The 19,334-nt window shown below is 36.0% G+C and overlaps 4 protein-coding genes across 8 annotated transcripts; 2 read left to right on the top strand and 2 right to left on the bottom strand.

Annotated features, from left to right (window-relative positions):
* Nucleotides 1-106: 106 nt before the first annotated feature.
* LOC142552866 (fatty acid elongase 3-like) lies at nt 107-3,403 on the top strand. Its single transcript, XM_075662748.1, has one exon. It carries the CDS (start codon nt 605-607, stop codon nt 1,622-1,624), a length of 1,020 nt encoding a protein of 339 aa, XP_075518863.1. The 5' UTR covers nt 107-604; the 3' UTR covers nt 1,625-3,403.
* A 141-nt stretch (nt 3,404-3,544) lies between these two features.
* On the bottom strand, nt 3,545-5,550 carry LOC142552865 (heterogeneous nuclear ribonucleoprotein 1-like). The gene is made up of 2 exons (XM_075662746.1): nt 5,161-5,550; nt 3,545-4,603 (listed from the first exon to the last, which is right to left on the bottom strand). The coding sequence occupies exons 1-2, from the start codon at nt 5,383-5,385 to the stop codon at nt 3,725-3,727; spliced, it is 1,104 nt and encodes a 367-aa protein (XP_075518861.1). The 5' UTR covers nt 5,386-5,550; the 3' UTR covers nt 3,545-3,724.
* Nucleotides 5,551-6,196: 646 nt separating this feature from the next.
* LOC142552863 (lariat debranching enzyme) lies at nt 6,197-14,688 on the bottom strand. Of its 4 annotated transcripts, none has more exons than XM_075662742.1 (11): nt 14,529-14,688; nt 12,983-13,153; nt 12,614-12,783; nt 11,261-11,418; nt 10,806-10,927; nt 10,315-10,508; nt 9,269-9,451; nt 9,051-9,169; nt 8,837-8,976; nt 7,204-7,317; nt 6,197-6,534 (listed from the first exon to the last, which is right to left on the bottom strand). In XM_075662742.1, the coding sequence occupies exons 3-11, from the start codon at nt 12,734-12,736 to the stop codon at nt 6,455-6,457; spliced, it is 1,233 nt and encodes a 410-aa protein (XP_075518857.1). In that variant the 5' UTR covers nt 12,737-12,783; nt 12,983-13,153; nt 14,529-14,688; the 3' UTR covers nt 6,197-6,454. The 4 variants fall into 4 exon arrangements, with proteins under 4 accessions (XP_075518857.1, XP_075518855.1, XP_075518858.1 ...); XM_075662740.1 differs by having other exon boundaries at nt 12,614-12,736; XM_075662743.1 differs by having other exon boundaries at nt 7,204-7,314; nt 12,614-12,736.
* A 189-nt stretch (nt 14,689-14,877) lies between these two features.
* Nucleotides 14,878-19,334, top strand: LOC142552864 (phosphoglycerate mutase-like protein 1). 2 transcript variants are annotated; one of them, XM_075662745.1, is made up of 10 exons: nt 14,878-15,156; nt 16,070-16,131; nt 16,210-16,317; nt 16,574-16,653; nt 16,854-17,016; nt 17,320-17,398; nt 17,726-17,810; nt 17,943-18,062; nt 18,871-18,915; nt 19,004-19,334. In XM_075662745.1, the coding sequence occupies exons 2-10, from the start codon at nt 16,072-16,074 to the stop codon at nt 19,095-19,097; spliced, it is 834 nt and encodes a 277-aa protein (XP_075518860.1). In that variant the 5' UTR covers nt 14,878-15,156; nt 16,070-16,071; the 3' UTR covers nt 19,098-19,334. The 2 variants fall into 2 exon arrangements, with proteins under 2 accessions (XP_075518860.1, XP_075518859.1); XM_075662744.1 differs by having other exon boundaries at nt 14,879-15,156; nt 17,320-17,394; nt 17,722-17,810.

Genomic DNA, 19,334 nt, shown 5'->3' with positions numbered 1-19,334 from the left:
AATATATAATTCGTGTACAAAAAACCTCTTTCCATATGTGAAACGTTTGTTGCAACATTCTTTTACAAAATTATGCCTGCGATCAAACACGTGAGTGGAACCAAAAGTTTTGTATTGAAATGTACAATGATTATCAATTCATTCATTATAAGTGCTTCTCTAGCATATGACGAAAATAACAAATAGATGATGTTTGAAAATTCTCCCGACCAAATCTACACATACTTGTCCATATTATATACTAATTTTGAATTTATCTTCCCCAATCCGCAACCACACTGACATCGGAATATAAATAAAATTATGTATCTCAAATTCCATAAATTGAAAGTTGAGACCAGAAGGTTTTAACTTTTAACAAGAACTCTCCTATTTTTTTAACTAATAAATTATCTACTTTTGTTCAAAAATTAAAGTTTCATCCTCCACAATTAGCTGAGGACCGAGATTGCCTTCGAGAAATTCATGATCAAAGTCAGTCAGCCACAGCAAATAATGTTTATTGGATAATAATATGAAATCACATTGGAACCTTCCATTTTTTTCCTTGTCGTAGACAGCCCCTATTCCAACTTCTTTATCTCAATCAAACCACCACCTCCAAATGCTTTTACTTATATATAATAATAATAATAAAATGTCCAAACCTCAATATTTTCAACCAAATCACAAACATCATCAGAATTTCCCGAAAAACGCTCGATTACCCAAAATGACGTTCTTTCAGACTGGAGATTTGAACTATTTGCTAGCAGAGCAGCCTGCGATCGTGCACTTCCGGTGGAGCCCCAGCGAGTCTTGGGGCGCAACTTGGCTATTCCTTTTCACCTCTATCTCCACCTACATTATCACCGCCGCCACCCTACACCTCCTCCTCCGCCTCTTCCGCTGCCGCCATCCCGTCCCACTGGGTCCTTTCCCGGCCCTCCACAGCCTCGCTATGGCTCTGCTATCCGCCATCATTTTCACCGGAATCCTCCTCTCATCCATCGCAGAGATTCGAGACACCAGGTGGTTCTGGCGGCGGTCCAAAACGCCATTCCAGTGGCTGCTCTGCTTCCCCCTCGGCACCCGCCCCTCCGGCCGCGTGTTCTTCTGGTCATACATTTTCTACCTCTCCCGCTTCCTACACATCTTCAAAACTTTCTTTACAATCCTAAGAAACCCACGGAGTTTCCCATATTTCCATCTCTTCAACCACTCGATTCTCATCGTTATGACGTTTCTATGGCTCGAATTCACTCAATCTTTTCAGGTTCTCGCCATTCTTTCCATGACTTTGGTGTTTACATTGGTTTATGGGTACCGGTTCTGCATCGAGATCGGATTGCAGAAAAGCTACTTCCCCTTCTCGATGTTTTGCCAAATTGTTCTGGTGGTCACGAATTTGGCTTGGCATATCGGAGTTCTGATTTTGCATTTCTTGAAAGGAGGGTGCAATGGGATGGGAGCATGGGTGTTCAACTCCGTGCTTAATAGCTTTGTGCTGTTCTTTGTGTTGGATTTCTATGTAAGAAAGTGTCTCTGCATTGAAAGAGATTTTGCTGCTTTTGGTGTCGAAACCAAACCTCTAACTTCAGAGACTAAAAGCAAAAACACAGTGAGTTTCAATCCGAGAACATGACAAGCGGACGACTCCATGCCATGTTCATTATTTATTACTAATATAAATGTATTGTGTAAATAACTCAAAATCGTAGATTTTTGGAGAAATGTGATATATTTGATTTAGAAAGTAAAATTCCATTTTTTTTTTAAAATCTCGCCATCATTTCCTCAATCTCATACAAATGAATCCGATTGGTCAGTCAATTCTGATCTATATCTTTTTTTTTTATATATATAATTCCTAAACTAAGGGATGAGGAAGGCTCGAACCCGAGCCACCACTTGAGCTAAAACCCGATATCCTTATCTATGTCTATATTATTAAGCGTCCAACGGAGAAATTTGAAAGTGATTTTAAATAACTCCAGGGTTTCAAATCAATCATTATCAAAACTTTATTTACATGAATTTATGCATTCAAGATAAATTCAATCAATCATTTATATTTAAATTTCATATTTTCACATCCTTCCATCAAAACACGATTTAAATGTTTAAGTGCACTATGAATATATATTATATTGAATATAATTTTTTAATCTAAGTCATAAATACTCATATGTTAAATAAATAAAATTCGAGATCCGTCGGTTTCATAAAATATTTGAAATCTATATATTTATGTTGCAAATCTAAAAGTTATTATTTCCAAATGAAAAAGATATACAGACTCATGTTTAACCATCTTATGATGATTTTATGCGATTTGGCTTGTTTCACGTTTCATACAATACTTTTCAATTCAAGCTTTTGGTCTTATTTGACCACCTCGGAAAATGGTGTATGAGCAGACAGGGACATGTTCTAGTAGAACCGCGACTTTTCAAATTCAATTTATTATTAAACCAAACTGCTATTTTCCTTTCCTAACCTAAGTTACCAAACTATAATTAATTACGTAGATTCCTCATATTATAATCCCACATTAATTCATCCATAAATAATATACCTACAAATACAAACAAATCAAGAAAGTCTCTCTCACATAACAAATATATTCATGTTTTAGATTTAGACTTCTCTGTCAAGCGACACAGGAGAAGCAGTAAGATGAAATATAAATATCATTTGTCAGTGTTGATAATGTGATCAATATCTAATCGTACGCTTAGACTAAATTAAACTGTATTTAACATGATTATTAAGATACATTCTCATTTGGATAACAGAACAGTAGTTTCTTCAACGAGCCAATGCCATGGGAAAGTTGTGGAGACGAGAATTAAACAAAAAAAGCAAGTTGCAAAGAAAAGAAAACTTCACCAGAAAAAAGTCATTCAACTGTACACTATATCACTGTCCAAAAGTCTACAAATGATCAGTATTGAAGGTGAAAGTAAAAAGAGATGAGGACCAGTGGACCAGATTAATTGTGTTGTGGCACATACCAAGCATTTCTGAGTTAACATTGCAGGAAATTGATTCTAATCAAAAGATACAGACAGCATACATGGTGCACATAAGAAATACATGGAATTAGTCAATAACTTTACGATGTGTTCAAGATTATATAACCGAAAGCTTTCAATTTTACTCTAATTAACCCGGACAAAAACAAAATGCGACATGAATAGCACAGGATATAGGACCATAAGTACAAGGCGGACCAAGAACAACCACAATAACAATAAACAGTACCAATCATTGGCCCATACTGAATCGAAACAAAGAAGAAAAAACAGCCCACGTGAAAATTGTGAGGTACGGGAATGGTCCTAAGAAGGTCAGTAAATCACGATAACTTTGGCTACCTAGATGAAAACATACCTAATCACAACAGCAAAAAACTTAACGTTAGATAATAGACAACATCAATTTTCCACTGAAAATGGCAAGAAAACCAAGATTAATCGCAAACTTTTTTTTTTTAATAAAAAAGAGTAAAAACAGCTACAACAATTTGGATGCTGAATCGATAACTATTAACATTAAGAAATAAAGTACTGAAATGTTTATGGAATTCAAAGGAGTCCAGAGGAACAACATACACCAGTTGAAGTATAACAGCCCCTACCCATCCCGTGAAAACTTCATAGCCTGTGATTTTAATAATCAAGTAACAAAGTAGTCAACTAGAATATATAGGGCAAGATTTGTTATTGTTTTTGACACTCTGTTAGTTGGCAGCAGCTCCAAGGCCTCTACCAGAACTGAAAGAATATGAATCATCTACATTATTCTCAACAGCGCGAGAAGGCATCGATTCATCTGTACCTTGAGGGTCCCTGTTGCTAAATTGAGCAGACTTCCCACTAAATCTGGTGTCAATAAACCCATTATATCCATTCCCTGTCAGACTGGTGACACCAGTCCACCCATTTAAAGGCATGGGATAAATAGGAGGACCACTTCCATAGGGCAAAAAACTTGTCCTAACACCAATCATCGCATGACTCCAAGGGCTTCCGGGTGCAATTGGAGGGAAACCATAACCGATTCCTCCATATCCTCCAGGTGGATAACCACCACCTAACATTCCACCTCCATACATGTACCCCGCTACATTGCCATATCCAGAAGGGGAATACCCGAATCTGGTATTGTTAAGCAGGTAATTCCCTCGAGAATACGAACTATCAGTTTGTCCTCTTCCATTACCTATCCTTCCATTAAAACCACTACTATTACCGCTATTTCCATCTTTGGGTACAGCCCTTTTCACCTCCACAAGCTTCCCACCCAATTGGTGGAAGTTCTTATGCACAGCCTCCTCGACAGATTCCTCTGAATCAAATGTAATAAAACCAAATCCCCTCGGCCTATGAGTCAAGTTATCGTGCATCACAACTACATCGATAATCCTACCAAACTTCTCGAAGTAGCTCCTGAAATCTTCCTCTGTTAGATCAGCTGACAAACCCCCTACAAAAATCTTCTTGGTCCTAACGTGACTGCTGCTCCTACTGTTACTCCTACTATTAGTTCGAGTCGGTGCTCTATCATGCTGATGATCACTTTGTTGTTCACTCTTTGTAATTGCCTTTTTCACATCAACCTATTAAAAGAAAAGGCTTTCCACAAATCAAATAACCCCACAGGAAAAAGGTGATATTAGCATAAAACTTATCAACTCAGGGTGATATAAATTAGATGCTACAGTTGCACTTCCAGCTCCTAGAAGTCTCAGAAGACAAATTTGTATAAGGCCAACGGAGTCGTATTTCAAACGTAAATAATGACACATGCTTGATCAAATGAAATAAAAATAATCACTAGCATGTTGCAAAAAAAAAATATATGATGAAATCGAGGAGCCCCAAATTAAAATTCTAATAGCCTTTTCAAAAGGAAAAAAGAAAGTCGAAGAAAATCCTTTTAATAAAACTATGGAGGCATAAATAAAAACTTCGAACCTAAGTATGAAAGATTAGAAACACAAGAAAAAGGTGAAATTTTAAAATAATGGACCTGTGAATGAATGAAACAGAAATATACGTTGAAGCCGAAAAATTCAAACTTTCCCTCGTCAATAACCCCAAAAAACACGTGAAAGCCCGAAGACTACCAGAAAAAGTAACAGAAACCCTAAAGTAGAGAGAATGAAAGGCAGACCGTTCTCCCAAGAATTTCATGGGAATCCTGAAGCACACGATGAAAGGCAGAAGAGTCGGAAAACGTGACGAAAGCAAATCCCCTGGGGCTCCCAGAAATTCGATCTTTTGCTATCACGGACGCCAAAACGGTGCCGTATTTACCAAAATGCAGTTTCAGAATTTCGTCCGTCGTCTCCCACGAAATGCCACCGACAAATATCTTGTTCTGCTCCGGATCGTCCATTTTCAACAACTTCCACGATAATTGGGAAAAAAAGGTGGGGAACGAAACCCTAGTGTGGAGAGCTATAATTTATGAGTGACGAAAATTTTGGGGGGAATTGTGATGCCAATGAGGAGAAGAGCTTGGAACTTTCTTGCGGGGAGTCAAGTGATTACTAAAATATTAATTTTTGTTGTTTTTAAGGTAGCAGATATGTGCAATACCATTTTCACCCCTCAACTGTAATTTCTGTTCCTCGAATCTGGTTTTATAATTGTTGTGTGTTTTTTTTAATAAATAAATTGGATAAAATGAATTTAAAATATAGATGTGATATTATGCAATACGAAATAGACAGAAATCTTACCTGGACAAGAAACTCTCGCTAGATTGTTTGTTGTTATTATTTTAATACAAATATAATAAAATTTATACATGTAATTTTATACAACAAAAAATAGTTTTTATTAAAATATAAAACTCATGTCTATCAGTCTATGTGTGTAAGGAATAAAAAGGTTATTTAACTATCAAACTTTAATAGACCCAGATTATATGCTGTCTGATCGAATTTTAAGATTTTGAGCTTCAATTTACACCCCTAATTACATCATTAAGATCACATAATTTTAATATTTTTATTATAAGAAATACCTTCATCCATTTGTGATTTCTAAAAATATATCATAGTAGTAATTGTTACAAAATATACACTTCAACTATTTAATTTAATTAAAGCTTTTCATGTGGTCAAAAAACATTTGTTAAAGTTGAATGAAATTCAATAACTTTAAAATGCGTCATTCAGTTGTATTTATTTCCTCGTTGGTAGTAAGTTGAATAAAATTTAACATATAATATGGTAGAGTGGACTCAGTTTATCATTCAAGGATGCATGCAGCTCTACTGTTGCGCATACGTCATCTAATTTTGTGACTTCAAAACACTATAATGTTTCTGAACTACGTTCTGCAGCATTCTCCTACCTTTACATGTTGCAACATAGCTGGCCTTTGAATCTGAGCTTGAACGTCTTTCTTCTTGAGGAATGAGGACAATGAATTTACCAGGAAAAAACTGTACCGACTTCCTAGGTTTCTTCATCAATTTCATCTTCATCCTCGTCCACATCATCGATAGGAATGTCTTCACTACGAAAATCAAGGGAACCTGCAGTTGTACAAACAACAAGATAAAACTTTACCGGGGGGAAAGCATGAGTCGTTGCAATATTGAGGCTGCCTGATATGTTCTCAAAGTAATATAGCATGCCTGACGGAAGATTATATTTGTGAAGGCGTATTAATCAAGTCTTGTGGCTAAACAACATAAAAGAAACGACAAATAAAACAGAAGATTGAAATGGAACTATAAACATGGTCACTCCATTCAATCCTAAATGCGGATTATAGTAAATGACCGATTATCTATTGCTTTTAACAAACCATCACAATAATAATTTTAGTTGTGAAGGTTGGAAGCAAAATGGATTCCAAATCTTATTCATGATCAGATTTGTGCTGGATCTTGTTGTACAAATGTCACTCAAAAGTCGATGTTCTTTCGCATTTGGTTTTCCTTCCCCCGACTCACTATTTTCTTTCCTTTTTTTATTTTTGAATACCAGCTATTTTTTATTCACAGGCGTAGAATCAAGTCAAGGACAACTCGCCATCAACTCACTATCTTCCTTCCCAAACCAAGGAGCCAAGCGAATCATTTTCGAAAGAAAGGTTTAGGCGCTGAGTAAAACACGACAGCCTTTAAGAAAAGGCAACAACGCATAATGGATAAAGAAGTAAAGAATCATAGTAATATTCATAGCAAAATATAACTCACCCCTGGAAGGAAACGGAGATGGCTCCTTCATAATGGATGAGTCATCAAGAACATATTGAAGTTCCAAAAGTTGTAAGAGAGCTTCTGTTTGAGGGTTTCGGCAATGCCCTACTTCTACACAGAAAGGAAAAAGGATAAGGAGGCATTACCGCATAACAGAATTCAGTATCAGATACAAAGTGTAGAGCTTGCATTGCATTATTGAAATTTCATCAGAAAGATAGCAAATTATGAAAATTGATAGTAGCAAGTACGGATAGAATTTATTTGCATTAAAATGGTCCCAACTGTCAGCAGAGAAAGAAATTAAGAGCGCAAAGAAAAACAAATTTGTACATATTCGGCGCAAAATGATAAGAAAAAAGGAGAGAGCTCGAACACTTAAAATAAAAAAATCATATGTTTCTGATACAAATTGAATTGCCCAGAATCAAGGAGAAAAACTGCTCCAAGAAGTATGGATCAGAAATGCTGCCCACGATATGACTCACTCTCACACAAGATAACAAGGTTGGGTGACTTTTTGATCCTTAGAGAGCCAATAGGTAAGGTTAATATTAATGACTAGAGCTGTTATGCAAGGAATTAGGCTTCTAAACTATACGAATGACCAATTGACCAGGCCATGAAAGCAGTTGACTGTTAGAGCTCCAGAACACAAGGATTAAACTGTGGAATGCACAATCCACTGGTAAGTATATGGAGGTCAATAAAATTAGGGTTAGCGGAAAAATCTATATTTGTCTTCCTCCTTTCTAAATACACCTTCCCCGAATCAAATTAAGGCTGCAGGTGTTTAAGAATTGTCTTCCTCCTTTCAAAATACACCTTCCCCATATCAAGTTAAGGATGCTGGTGTTTAAGAACGTGTGGAGATATATGAAATCTTGATTACAGATTAAATACTCAAGTGCAAGAAGATAGAAAACACAATCATTTGTGAGATGGACACAAAATTATGAGTGATATGTCGTCCTCGCATTTGTGCCAAAACAAGCATCAACCAAACAAACTTGAGTATACATATATCTATCTAAGAAGATTTAAAAATTTGTACTCCATTGATTTGATGATATTTTAGTTTAATAAGGAGGACTTGCATGTGGTCACCTTCGGATTCATAAGACCAAAAGCATGATGGCGACCTAACACTAAGAGTCCTGGGTAGTAAGCATAGATTGTTTTATATTGGTCCATTTACTAGTTCATTAACTTACGATTCATGGTTTAAATTGTATTGTTGTTTTTGGTAGAATACTTCGAAGAACATCAAAAAACTTTTTTAATCACTCGTTCATGAGTGGTAATATAGTTCCTATTATGCGATCATTGTTTTCAACCAGTATAGACACTGCATCAATTAAAATTTTGGCTTCATATCGAAGTTAAGAATGACACAATCATTTGGTTCATCGTTTCCTCATCATACAGCGCTTATGCCATAAAGATAGCAAGATTTCTTTATAGACCTAATTCACCCATACTTCCAGTTTACATAAGACAATCATCCTGATAATTATTTAGCTAAAACCTTATGTTTCCATCCGTAAAAAAATTGCTTCGGTAAAACAATAGTTGCTTTTTGTGGAACAGAAAAGTGAGTGATAACCACATCTTAAGCATAAATACTCACCGGAAGGAAATCTTTTTGAAACCGGTTGACCAGGATTATAGCACGGCGCTGACCGAACAAATTCAAAAAGTTTACCCCCTCTCATTTGCAGCTTATTCCTAACGAAGTGACGACAATCTTGTATATCGAGCTTAGCATCACTAAAATACAAATAATATCAATAACAAGCAAATATTTGAAAAATTATTTAATAATGTGAAAACAATAGCAGCACCCAAAATTTGCACGATATCTAGTCCTGGGAAAAGCAGGGTTAAACTTCCTGGTGATTGCAAGCCATTCTTCATCGTACTGAAGCTCATAAGGGCCCATCTCTGATGGAATGTCAACAATCTATAACAACGAAAGAATCCAAAGTTAATGAACTTTCTCAACTTGTAACTGCAGAAAGTATCTGTTGTTAACAAATAACAATACAGGATGAGCAGCAACCTGCAAAAAGTTCCGTCCAGGCAGGCACTTGTCCAGTGCAAGAAACTTTGTGACAGAGCCATTTTCCCCATGTTGAACAAGAGCAGAGAATTTGCAGTGTAGATGGGCAGAAAACCAGTGAAAAGGTTTCAACTTGTCCAGCAATTCCGCGGCAGCTCGATTTCCCAATGTTCCTTCTCGAATCTGAAAAATAAGAGTAAATAGTAAAGGTGACCCAAAACTCATCAATAACTCATCGTCTTTATATGGTTTTAGAGGATCAAAAAAATCCAGAGCAACAAATTATTTCAAATTACATTTTATTTTAGTAAGAAATGGAACGAGAAAACAATCTTATGGTTAATACCAGCACCAAAAAATTTCAGAAAGTAGTTGATATGCAGAATATAAGTTGTACATGAGCATAGGCTGAACTTTCGGCACTCAATATTCCCTGATGAATTGTCTACCACCACAAGATCATGAGGAAAATCCTGAAGCCGCACCTACAAATCTCAACTTACTAGGGTTTAACACTTTAACCGTATAGTTCAAAATCATGCACAGCTAAGACTTGTATACTACTGGGTGACTGCACAGCCTTAATCGCACTATGGTTCAACAGATACAATGAACTGATCAATATGCTTGTACAAGAAGGCCATGGCATTCTCAGGTTAAGGTTTCCGACTATTTCATGATAAAATGCACTTCAATCAACTTCTAAAGTGATGGTTCCTTTGCTCCATTTTTGTTTGAACTTTTGATTGAGGGAAGCACACAAAACATTTAAAACATACAGAAACACAAGTACATAATTAGGTGTCAAAGTCAATCCCTATTTGTGACATGGGCACTCGAGTTAAAAAGACACAGTGAGTTTGTTGCATAAGGATAAGTGTTACTGCACTACAGAAGCGGTCAGAGATATCGATTATTGAAAATAAAAAAAGGAAAACTGAAGCAACCCAATAATTACAAAAAAGAAATAATTTGAGAAAATAAACGTTTATAACTTCAGTGGGAAGTAAAAAATTATTGATCATCAATATTGTAACCCGCATTACCTCTTGTTCAAAGAACGGCTTTCGACGTAGAAGGTTCTGCAAGTCTCCACAAGAGGTAATCCCGAGTGGCCAATCATGTGACATAAAGATGTCAATAGGTTCCTCAAGTTGCATAAGCTTGTAAAAATCAAACTCACGAACATGGTATATGGACCGGATGTCTTTTTCATTGTAAGGCAGCTTTTCACAGTGCCCTGCTAACATAATGTCATTCAAGAAATTACAAAGAGACACGAGCAAAAACTAACCAAACAACAATAACAACATACTCTAATATGGAACAAAACAATTGATTATTGGTGCTTCAGATAAATTTCCATCTCAAATGGATTGTTATATTAAGAAGTTGAAAAGTTCAAACTGCAACATCACAGGAGCATCAACATATACAGCAAGAACTCCTCAAAGGGGCTCTCTAACCGACCAGTGAGTACTCAACTCACAATACTGGGTGCTCTATAACAGACCAGTGAGTACTCAACTTACAATACCTGAATAGTAGTCATGCCTATTATAAATTCCAGAGATGCCACCAATACGAACATTTCCAAACTTAATCACCCCCGCCATTCCAAGAAAGTATATCTGTGGTGCAGCCCATCCACCATAGTATCTGCGAGTGGAGTTAGCTTGTCACATACTACAGGGCAAAAATTTCGGGGAAAAAAATGGTGATATGAATTTCAAACTGTCTAGATGGAAAATAACATTGTCACTAAGTGAAGTTCAACTTCGACTAAACAAAATCACATTTATGCTTTTCACTGCAAAACATGCATAATCCACCACCGTATGAAGAGAGGTCGCATGTGAGAAGCAATGTCATCCAAAATCATATTTGTTGAAATTCTTCCCTTTCTCTACTTTAATAAATAAGAAAACATGTCAAAAAGAATTTCATGCACTGAAAAAAAAAATTGCAAGCACACATAAATTATTCGCTTACAGTTCCCACATATAATTCGATGCCTCATGATTTCCCCCAATGAATATGGTCGGAATTGGGGCAGCTTTCTCCCCTGAATAATACTTGTGAAATGTGTTCATGTGCCGATACTTGGCAGGCACATTTAAGCTTTCTAGATCTCTTTCATTCCTAATAGCCTGTTGCACACATTATATAGTTCGAAGCAAATTTTTTCACATATTAGTAAGAAAAAAACTAAAAAGTTACTGAAATTTATCAATTTAAGCTTTTCCCCTCCCATACATTTCTGCAAACACTCTCCTTGACGATAAGACACCAAACAAACAGACATTAGACAAATCAAACAGGAGTGATGCACAAGGCAACGAGTGTGTAAGAGACATGAAGAATAACAGAGGCGAAAAAGACAAGAAAAAATAAGAAAAGGTGGTTAGCTTTACTCAGAAGAAATGGTCTCCAGAGTTGTGGCATCTTGCGCAGAAATATGCAACGAAAGAAAATGTTGTGCCATCTATTTAACTAAAAATATGAAACTAGTTTGAAATCCTCAGTTCAGGATTAGATAATAATTAATTCAGGTATAGTTTGTTTAGAAGATGTTATAAGACACCACCGAACTGAAGGTTTCAACTTGTCCAGGGTCAAGATACATAGAAACTCAACCGTTGTGAATAGAGTAATCATTTCAGAGAAGTGTGCACCTCAACCGTGAATCACTCGTTTTGGTTTGCCTTAAAGCAGAATATGAATCCAAGGTGTGATTCGACGTAATAATTGCTTTTTTTTGTTTGGTTGAAAACAAATGATTATTGGCTTTATTATTGTTCGGCAGTTTGTAAAGTACACATTGGATGATTTGTAATTCAATTCCTTTCAGATGCCAAGATTCTAGTATATTAGGAGCTAGTTCCACCCTGTTCTAATAAGGTAAATGCACCATCTTAGACTTTTAACATTCCATAATTGAGATAACCAGCAATCATCCTAGCAAGTTGAGCTCCTAGAATCTATTGAAGTTCCTAGATCCTGTGGGTTCAAATTAAACTCATGTTTTAAATTCTTGCAAAGTGAATCAAATCAATATGGATCAACTTAATACAACTAATCAATCTTCATGCAGTATGTATAATTGGATGGTTACAAGTAAAATAGATACTTAACATATAAAATTCTACACATAGATTTCTACAGATATTCATCATGGCTTGAGTAGACACACCATTGACGAGAAATCCAAAACAAGAAATACAGTGAAACAAATGCAACACAAATAAATGCTAAGAAAGCATGCCATCCCAAACTCCTGTAAAATGCATTAAAAAAACCGAAGATTAAAAATTTGGGGAGAAAAAAAAGTATGAATAACTCGACCTGAAAATCCCCACAGCAAATTAGAAGATCGACTTTGATCTTCTCGACTTCTTGGATATGTAAGAGAGTTGCATAGACGTTGTCCAGCTCTCCATGCATGCACCCTTCTACAGCAATTTTCATCTACGATCACCAGTAACCTTTAGCGTTTAGGGGTGTTTTCTCCACTACTACAAATTTTGAAGCCGCAAGTTAAAAAATAAAAAATAAAAAAAAAAATTTGTTTTTTGAAGCCGCAATTATTGTTATAGTTATATGTAACAACATTGTCGATTATCATACAGTTTAGACCATGAATTACAAAGAAGAGTCGTACAAATTGGGCAAAAATAGATTAAAACTGAATTAACCAAAGAAAAGAAAGCAAACCTCTGTTGCGAGGAGCTCCTGGGATTTAACTCCAAATTTTGTGCCTAAGCCTGATTTTTACGTCTGCAGAACACCTTAACTAAACGAGAGCTGGAATTCTCACTCGCGGAGTCGCCGGTGAAAGGTTGGAGGAAGCCCGGGTGTCTCACTGCTAGCGGGCCGGGTTCCAAGCTATGTAGATAGGGAAGAACATATTTTACTTCCATTTTTTAATCCAGCCCAATTAGGATAAAAGTAGCCCATTCGAATAAGAGAAAATCTGAAAATGCATCCAAAAAACGAGGATTGCAATAAAGCGAAAAACAGTTTAATTATCGAATATATAACCATTAAATAAAGATCAAAATACCACCATCTAACCTTCCAAGTTATAACATATTTCAGATAAATTATAAAATTGATTAACCTCGCTATAAATTATGGGTTGCATGAAAACAAAATGTGGAGGAAATTTTGTGATTTGTTTTTGTAAAACAATAAACGAATCAATATAAATATAATCAAAATATAGTAAAAATATAAAATATTTTGAGTTGGACTAATGGAGACTCACAAGCTCTTCTAAAACTGTGATTATTTATTTACATATAGGTTTTAGAGACTGACTACAACTCTAAAATTGCTCCTAACAACTTCATCAATTCTTAGTCATGTTGCCAAACAGCGAATCCAAAACACAAAGGCAAAAACTTGTATGAAACGGTCTCACAGGTCGTATTTTGTGAGACAAGTATCTTATTTGAGTCATCCAAGAAAAAGTATTACTTTTTACGCTAAAATTATTACTTTTTATTGTGAATATCGGTAAGATTGACCCGTCTCACAGATAAAGACTCGTGAGACCGACTCACAAGAAACCTACTCAAACACGAAAATATGATAGTGGGAGAACCAACAATTGATAAAGTAAAATCATACATGTCGTAGCTATATCCATTAGATATAAGAATATACGATCATTATAATCTCATTATCCAATTATTAATGATTAAAATCATAAAGCAACAAATAATAAAGATGTCATTATGGAAAATAACGTATTAAAATAATAAAACTGAGGAAAATTTAAGGTTTGAACGCAAAATGTGCCGTGGAATCAGGATTTTAAACCTGCTCGAGCTATTGAAGTCGTCTAGGTCTGGGTTGCAGCCTATGGTAGCCGCTTCCGGTTGTGTACGTACGGGGATTGCTCTAAATCGTGAAGGGCTAGAGTTCAGGTTCCAAGAATAAAACTAACTGAAAAATTTTTTGCCTAACGACATATCACATTATAAAATTTAAGAATTTATCCAATTAGTACTTTTTTTAATTATAAGAAAATATTATTTGATCTAAATAAGCAGACGAAACAACAAAGCTTTTCATTCCATAAATCAATAAGAGCAAACACGTTAGTCATGAATAATCCGAGCTGCTGTCACTCCACTTCAGTTCATAAAGTATCGGTTCACCGATTTTTTTTTTTTTTTATAAGAAGGAAAAATGCAGCTACAAATCAACACAACATAAACAACGAGAAAGCGGGAGAGGAAAGAAAAGAGCCAACCTGTGGGACGTTAGGGTTTAACGAAAGGAGAAGCGTCGTTAGTTGCTTGAGTCACGTCGGACAACCTTTCTCCAGCAAGGAATCGGGGAAAGCAGCGAGCAATCGGGAGAAAGCATGGGCCGATGGGTTAGGGGGTTTTGGGGATTGGGCCTGATTGATTTTAGTATATTTGGGCTACAAATAATTTCATGTTAAGTGGCACAAAACTAATACATAATTTTTTTTTAAAAAAATTGGCCCACTTGGTTCCACGCAAGCCAAAGCAATACTGCCAACCTGCGACACGTACCCAGATACTTAATTGTCCATCCGAATATGCCCTTTTTCGTTTTTCAATGACGCATTCAGATTCGTTGAAGCGAGACAAAAGCAAACAAATACACGGCGCTTCATTCGGCAACTGGCACACCAGAAATGTCGGCCACCAATTTTTTAATGATAATGATAATACTGAAATAGAATCCCCGTGTTGTTTTTGAGTTCCAACAAGATCCAGGAGAATTTTTTTTTCGCCCCTCGATAAACATAAACACGAGAATAAACAAGCAACAACAACGCATTTTTCCGGGCTGTGCTGTTTCTGGGTGGTCATTTTCATCTCCCGTTATTTCCTCTCCGAGCTGCTCCTGTGAGTCTATTTTAATCTCTGTATTTTTACAGCTTTCTCTTGTGTTCCTCTGTTTTATGTGTGATTCGTGCCATGGCCATCCTGCTTCTTTTTGTACGTATTTAGTATATGCTGATTTTGTTTTTGTGAAAGATTTGTGGATATTCTTTATTTTTTGGGTATGTTTCATTTTCTTTTTTTTTTTGTTCAACTCATGAGATGATTGTCACATGTTTCACGCTTCTTTATCTATGCCTTACTGAAGCATTAAAAAACATAAAATGGATATCGCTACTAGAATTCAGAATTGTTGTTTGTCAATGATCCAGCGCACTCCCTGCTTCCTTGATCTTTCTGTTCTTATTTCAGATAAAGATTTTACGATCCATTAATAAAAAAATTCAATTAAAACATCAGTATGACCGGCTTTGTTCTTGGTGCTTATTTCGTACTAACACTGTAAAAGTAGTCATTAACAGAATTGTTAAGAGTGCCGATTCTTGGCTACAAAGTTAGAGTAATATAGCTAGGTATTGAACGACAAAACAACAAAGAAACTGAAAATAATATTGATTGAAATAAACTAAAATTGTTCCCAGAGATAATCCTCTGTACAAGCAAAATTAAATTGCTCCCCTAGCCACTGCTAGTTTTTTCACCAAACAAGATGAAGAAAACGACTGAATGAATCCTAATCTCGCTCCTCCCTCGCATTTTATATACCACTCCCACATTTCTAGATTCTTCCTAACTAAATAAGGCCCGACACTTTAGGGCCCATAATAATAAAGTCCCTAACAAAAAATTTCTATTTTATGCATCTTTCCCCACTTTTCAATGAATACATGCACTTTTCCATGCATCCAAAAGAAAAGCAAGAGGTGTTAATATGCTGATCTTCTCCACTGATATGTGCTTTCTGTAAATGTTGCAGATATGGATACTTTACCTGGCCAAGGCTTGTACCCTTTGCACCGATGCAAAACTATTCATTTGGTTTTCATCTGCCCTCTCCTGTTTTGTTTGTAATCTGCACACATTCAGTTGTTTAATTATAATGTGCATGTAATTTAGGTGAGACATGCTCAGGGATTCCACAATGTGGCTGGAGAAAAGGACCACAACGCTTACTTGTCTCCAAAGCTCTTAGATGCACAACTTACACCTCTTGGCTGGAAACAGGTGATCATAACTTCCATAATCACCATAGATCAACGTTATCAGTACACCAACAAACACTACGTCAAAAAAGTGTAGGATGGTTGGCAGCTTTATATGTTAAATGTAGTCAATAAGCTCGTGGTTAGATTTTAGTTAGATTACAAACTTTTCCATCTGCGCAGTGTTTTTAGAATTTTCATTTATGGTCTTTAAATAATCGATTTTACCATTTTCGTAAGAAGAAAAGTAGAGGAATGATTGATAAGTACTGTTACAGGTTGATAATCTGCGAAAACATGTTCATGCATCCGGCCTTTCTGATGGAATCGAATTAGTTGTTGTTTCCCCATTGTTAAGGTAAGTACTTTGGGTTTCTGATCCTTCTTCTTATGCTGCAATGTATCTGATATATTATTTTCCTTTATTTGGCCCCACTTCATAATTGTCTATTAAGCAAGTTAAACTTATTTGAACATGATGCTCTGTATTCTAAAAAGATTTTGGCTGGTTCATTATTGATCTGAGAATGAAGGGAACTTGCGTATAATTCATTCCAGGACTATGCAAACGGCTGTTGGAGTATTTGGTGGGGAAGGCTATGTTAATGGAATTGCTGAACCTCCACTGATGGTAGAAAATGCTGGAAACAGTAACCGTGCAGCAATTTCAAGTTTAAAGTCTCCTCCATTTGTGGCACTGGAACTTTGTCGTGAACATATGGTACAAGATTTCTAATAAATATTTTTAGAAAAAATAAATCTATTTGGTGAAGTCTGTATTCTGCACCATAATTCGGCCTTCCATGTAAAATTTGTTGGGTGTTTTTATTACACACTGTGTGACATATTAATTTATTCCAAATATTTTAATCGATTTCTCAAAAAACAATGGATTGATTTTCCCTTTTTTCTATCAATCTATCCGGCAGTTGTTGAAGTGGAACTAGCTTTTACATACGACCCATATTTGCTATGGAATTACGGCTGTGTAGATATTGATTACAATTGTCTTAATATACCCCAGGGAGTTCACTGGTGCGATAAGAGAAGAAGCATAAGAGATTACAAGCCACTGTTTCCGGCAATCGATTTTTCTATGGCAAGTAGACCAATATTCACTTTTATCTTTGTACTATCATTTTTTTTATTATGATGGAATCCGCAACCACTGTCCTTAGTGTACACTGTGTAAATCTCCGGGTTAACACAAGAACCTGCAAACCATGGTGGCCAGACAGCCAGGTAAACCGCACAGGCCACTGTGCGACAGGCTCGTCTGAGAAAGTGTTGGTAGGGGGAATAAAACTCCTGACCATTAATCAAATATTTACTTACTTCACCAACTCAGACACCCCCGAGGGGTAACCACTGGCAATTTTTTTGTTTGTCGAGTTGTTTATTCTTTCACCTTTGTGCTTCTGTTCAGATAGAAAGTGATGATGATGTGCTGTGGAAGGTTGATGTTAGGGAGGCCGATGAAGAACTTGCTGCCAGGGGACTGCAATTTTTTAACTGGTAGCCCCATTGTTTATACGCTGAATTTCCATTTTTTATTTTATAGTCATACAATTGTCCTCAAGTATCGAGTATGATGCAAAATAAGTTAACGATATAACTATATACTTATAGTTTTTAAATGGGTTGCAGGTTGTGGACACGGAAAGAGAAAGAGATAGCTGTGGTAACTCACAGCGGATTCTTGATTCATACTCTCAACGAGTTTGGCAATGATTGTCATATATCTCTGAAGCGTGAAATATGCAGACCGTAAGTGTTGATTTGTTTCTTCCTTTATCGTTGGACAATCACCAAGAAACGGCCCTGTTTTGCCAGTTGTGTTTTCCTTGTTGCATAATGTTTAATTCACAGTTGTTGGCAGCCCACATATCATGCGTTTAGGCAAATATTTCATGCAACAGTATTGTGCAAACATTCTATATGATGGCTTTTGATGGCAAATAAGTCGAATTTGTTATCACTTTACTTTATGAAAATGGTCAAATCAAGTTGCTAGAATAGTTTATTAAACAAGCCACTCACACCTCTTCCCCAATCCAATATGGGCCGGTGTATAGGGCACAATGATGCTTTGTCTATGCATTTAGAAACTAGCCAAGGTGAATCCCTTTAGTAAAGTGTGTACCTTGGTCATTAATCACGAAACATCATTCGCTTTAAAGGCTCAACGTACTTACATGCAAGTTAAATGTAGGTCTAGTGAATTCAAGATTAAAAACAAGGTAATTGTCATTTATTTTTGCTTATAAGCTGATGAATATTAATTTTATTAACACTCAATATGTTAAATATACAGTAGACATATGTGATAATTTTTTTTATATACACAGATATCCATATTCTAGTACATTATCATTTAGTACATGTCATTTTAATAAGACGTGCTTTGATTGCATCTAAATTCTATGATACCCATATGATAATATTTCTGTTCTATTGCTGTTATATTTCTTGCGCGTGGAAATTACTCCTGAAAGTTGACTTCTTATAGTACAGCCATGTATGTTTGTTTAACTTTGTTTCACGGATGAGTAACACTTGCAAGTTATGTGTACAGATTCACCAACTGCGAACTTCGATCAGTGGTCATTGTTGACAGAAGGTACACGATCTTATCATGTTCTGGAATCCTCTTGCATTTTGTCACATTCTCGTGGTTCACTTATCTTCTTTTGATGTCCATTCTGCAGAATGATTGGTTCGCATTCTTCCACGACTGATTATCCTGGAAAAATTCCTCGTGGACCTGACACTCCTAGTGATGACGCTGATGAAATATTATAGTCTGATGCTCTTAACTTGTTATACAGTTCTAGTAATTTGAATTTAGAATGCAGCTGTAGAATGAGTTGGGGAAGTCATTTAGTCGATCATTGTCCTGATTCTTCATTGAACTTCAGTTTGTTTGAGGTTTATTGTTCTTGTTTTGTTTTTCATCCGTACTATTGAGTTTTGCACTCATTTAGAATTGATAAATTAATTCGAACAAGTTACATGACTATCGAAATTATTTATCTTTTA

This window comes from Primulina tabacum, chromosome 8, assembly GCF_025594145.1.
Source record: "Primulina tabacum isolate GXHZ01 chromosome 8, ASM2559414v2, whole genome shotgun sequence".
NCBI lineage: Eukaryota > Viridiplantae > Streptophyta > Magnoliopsida > Lamiales > Gesneriaceae > Primulina > Primulina tabacum.
Note: the sequence above shows the minus strand (reverse complement) of the source record. Positions and strands in the feature narration are given on the sequence as shown.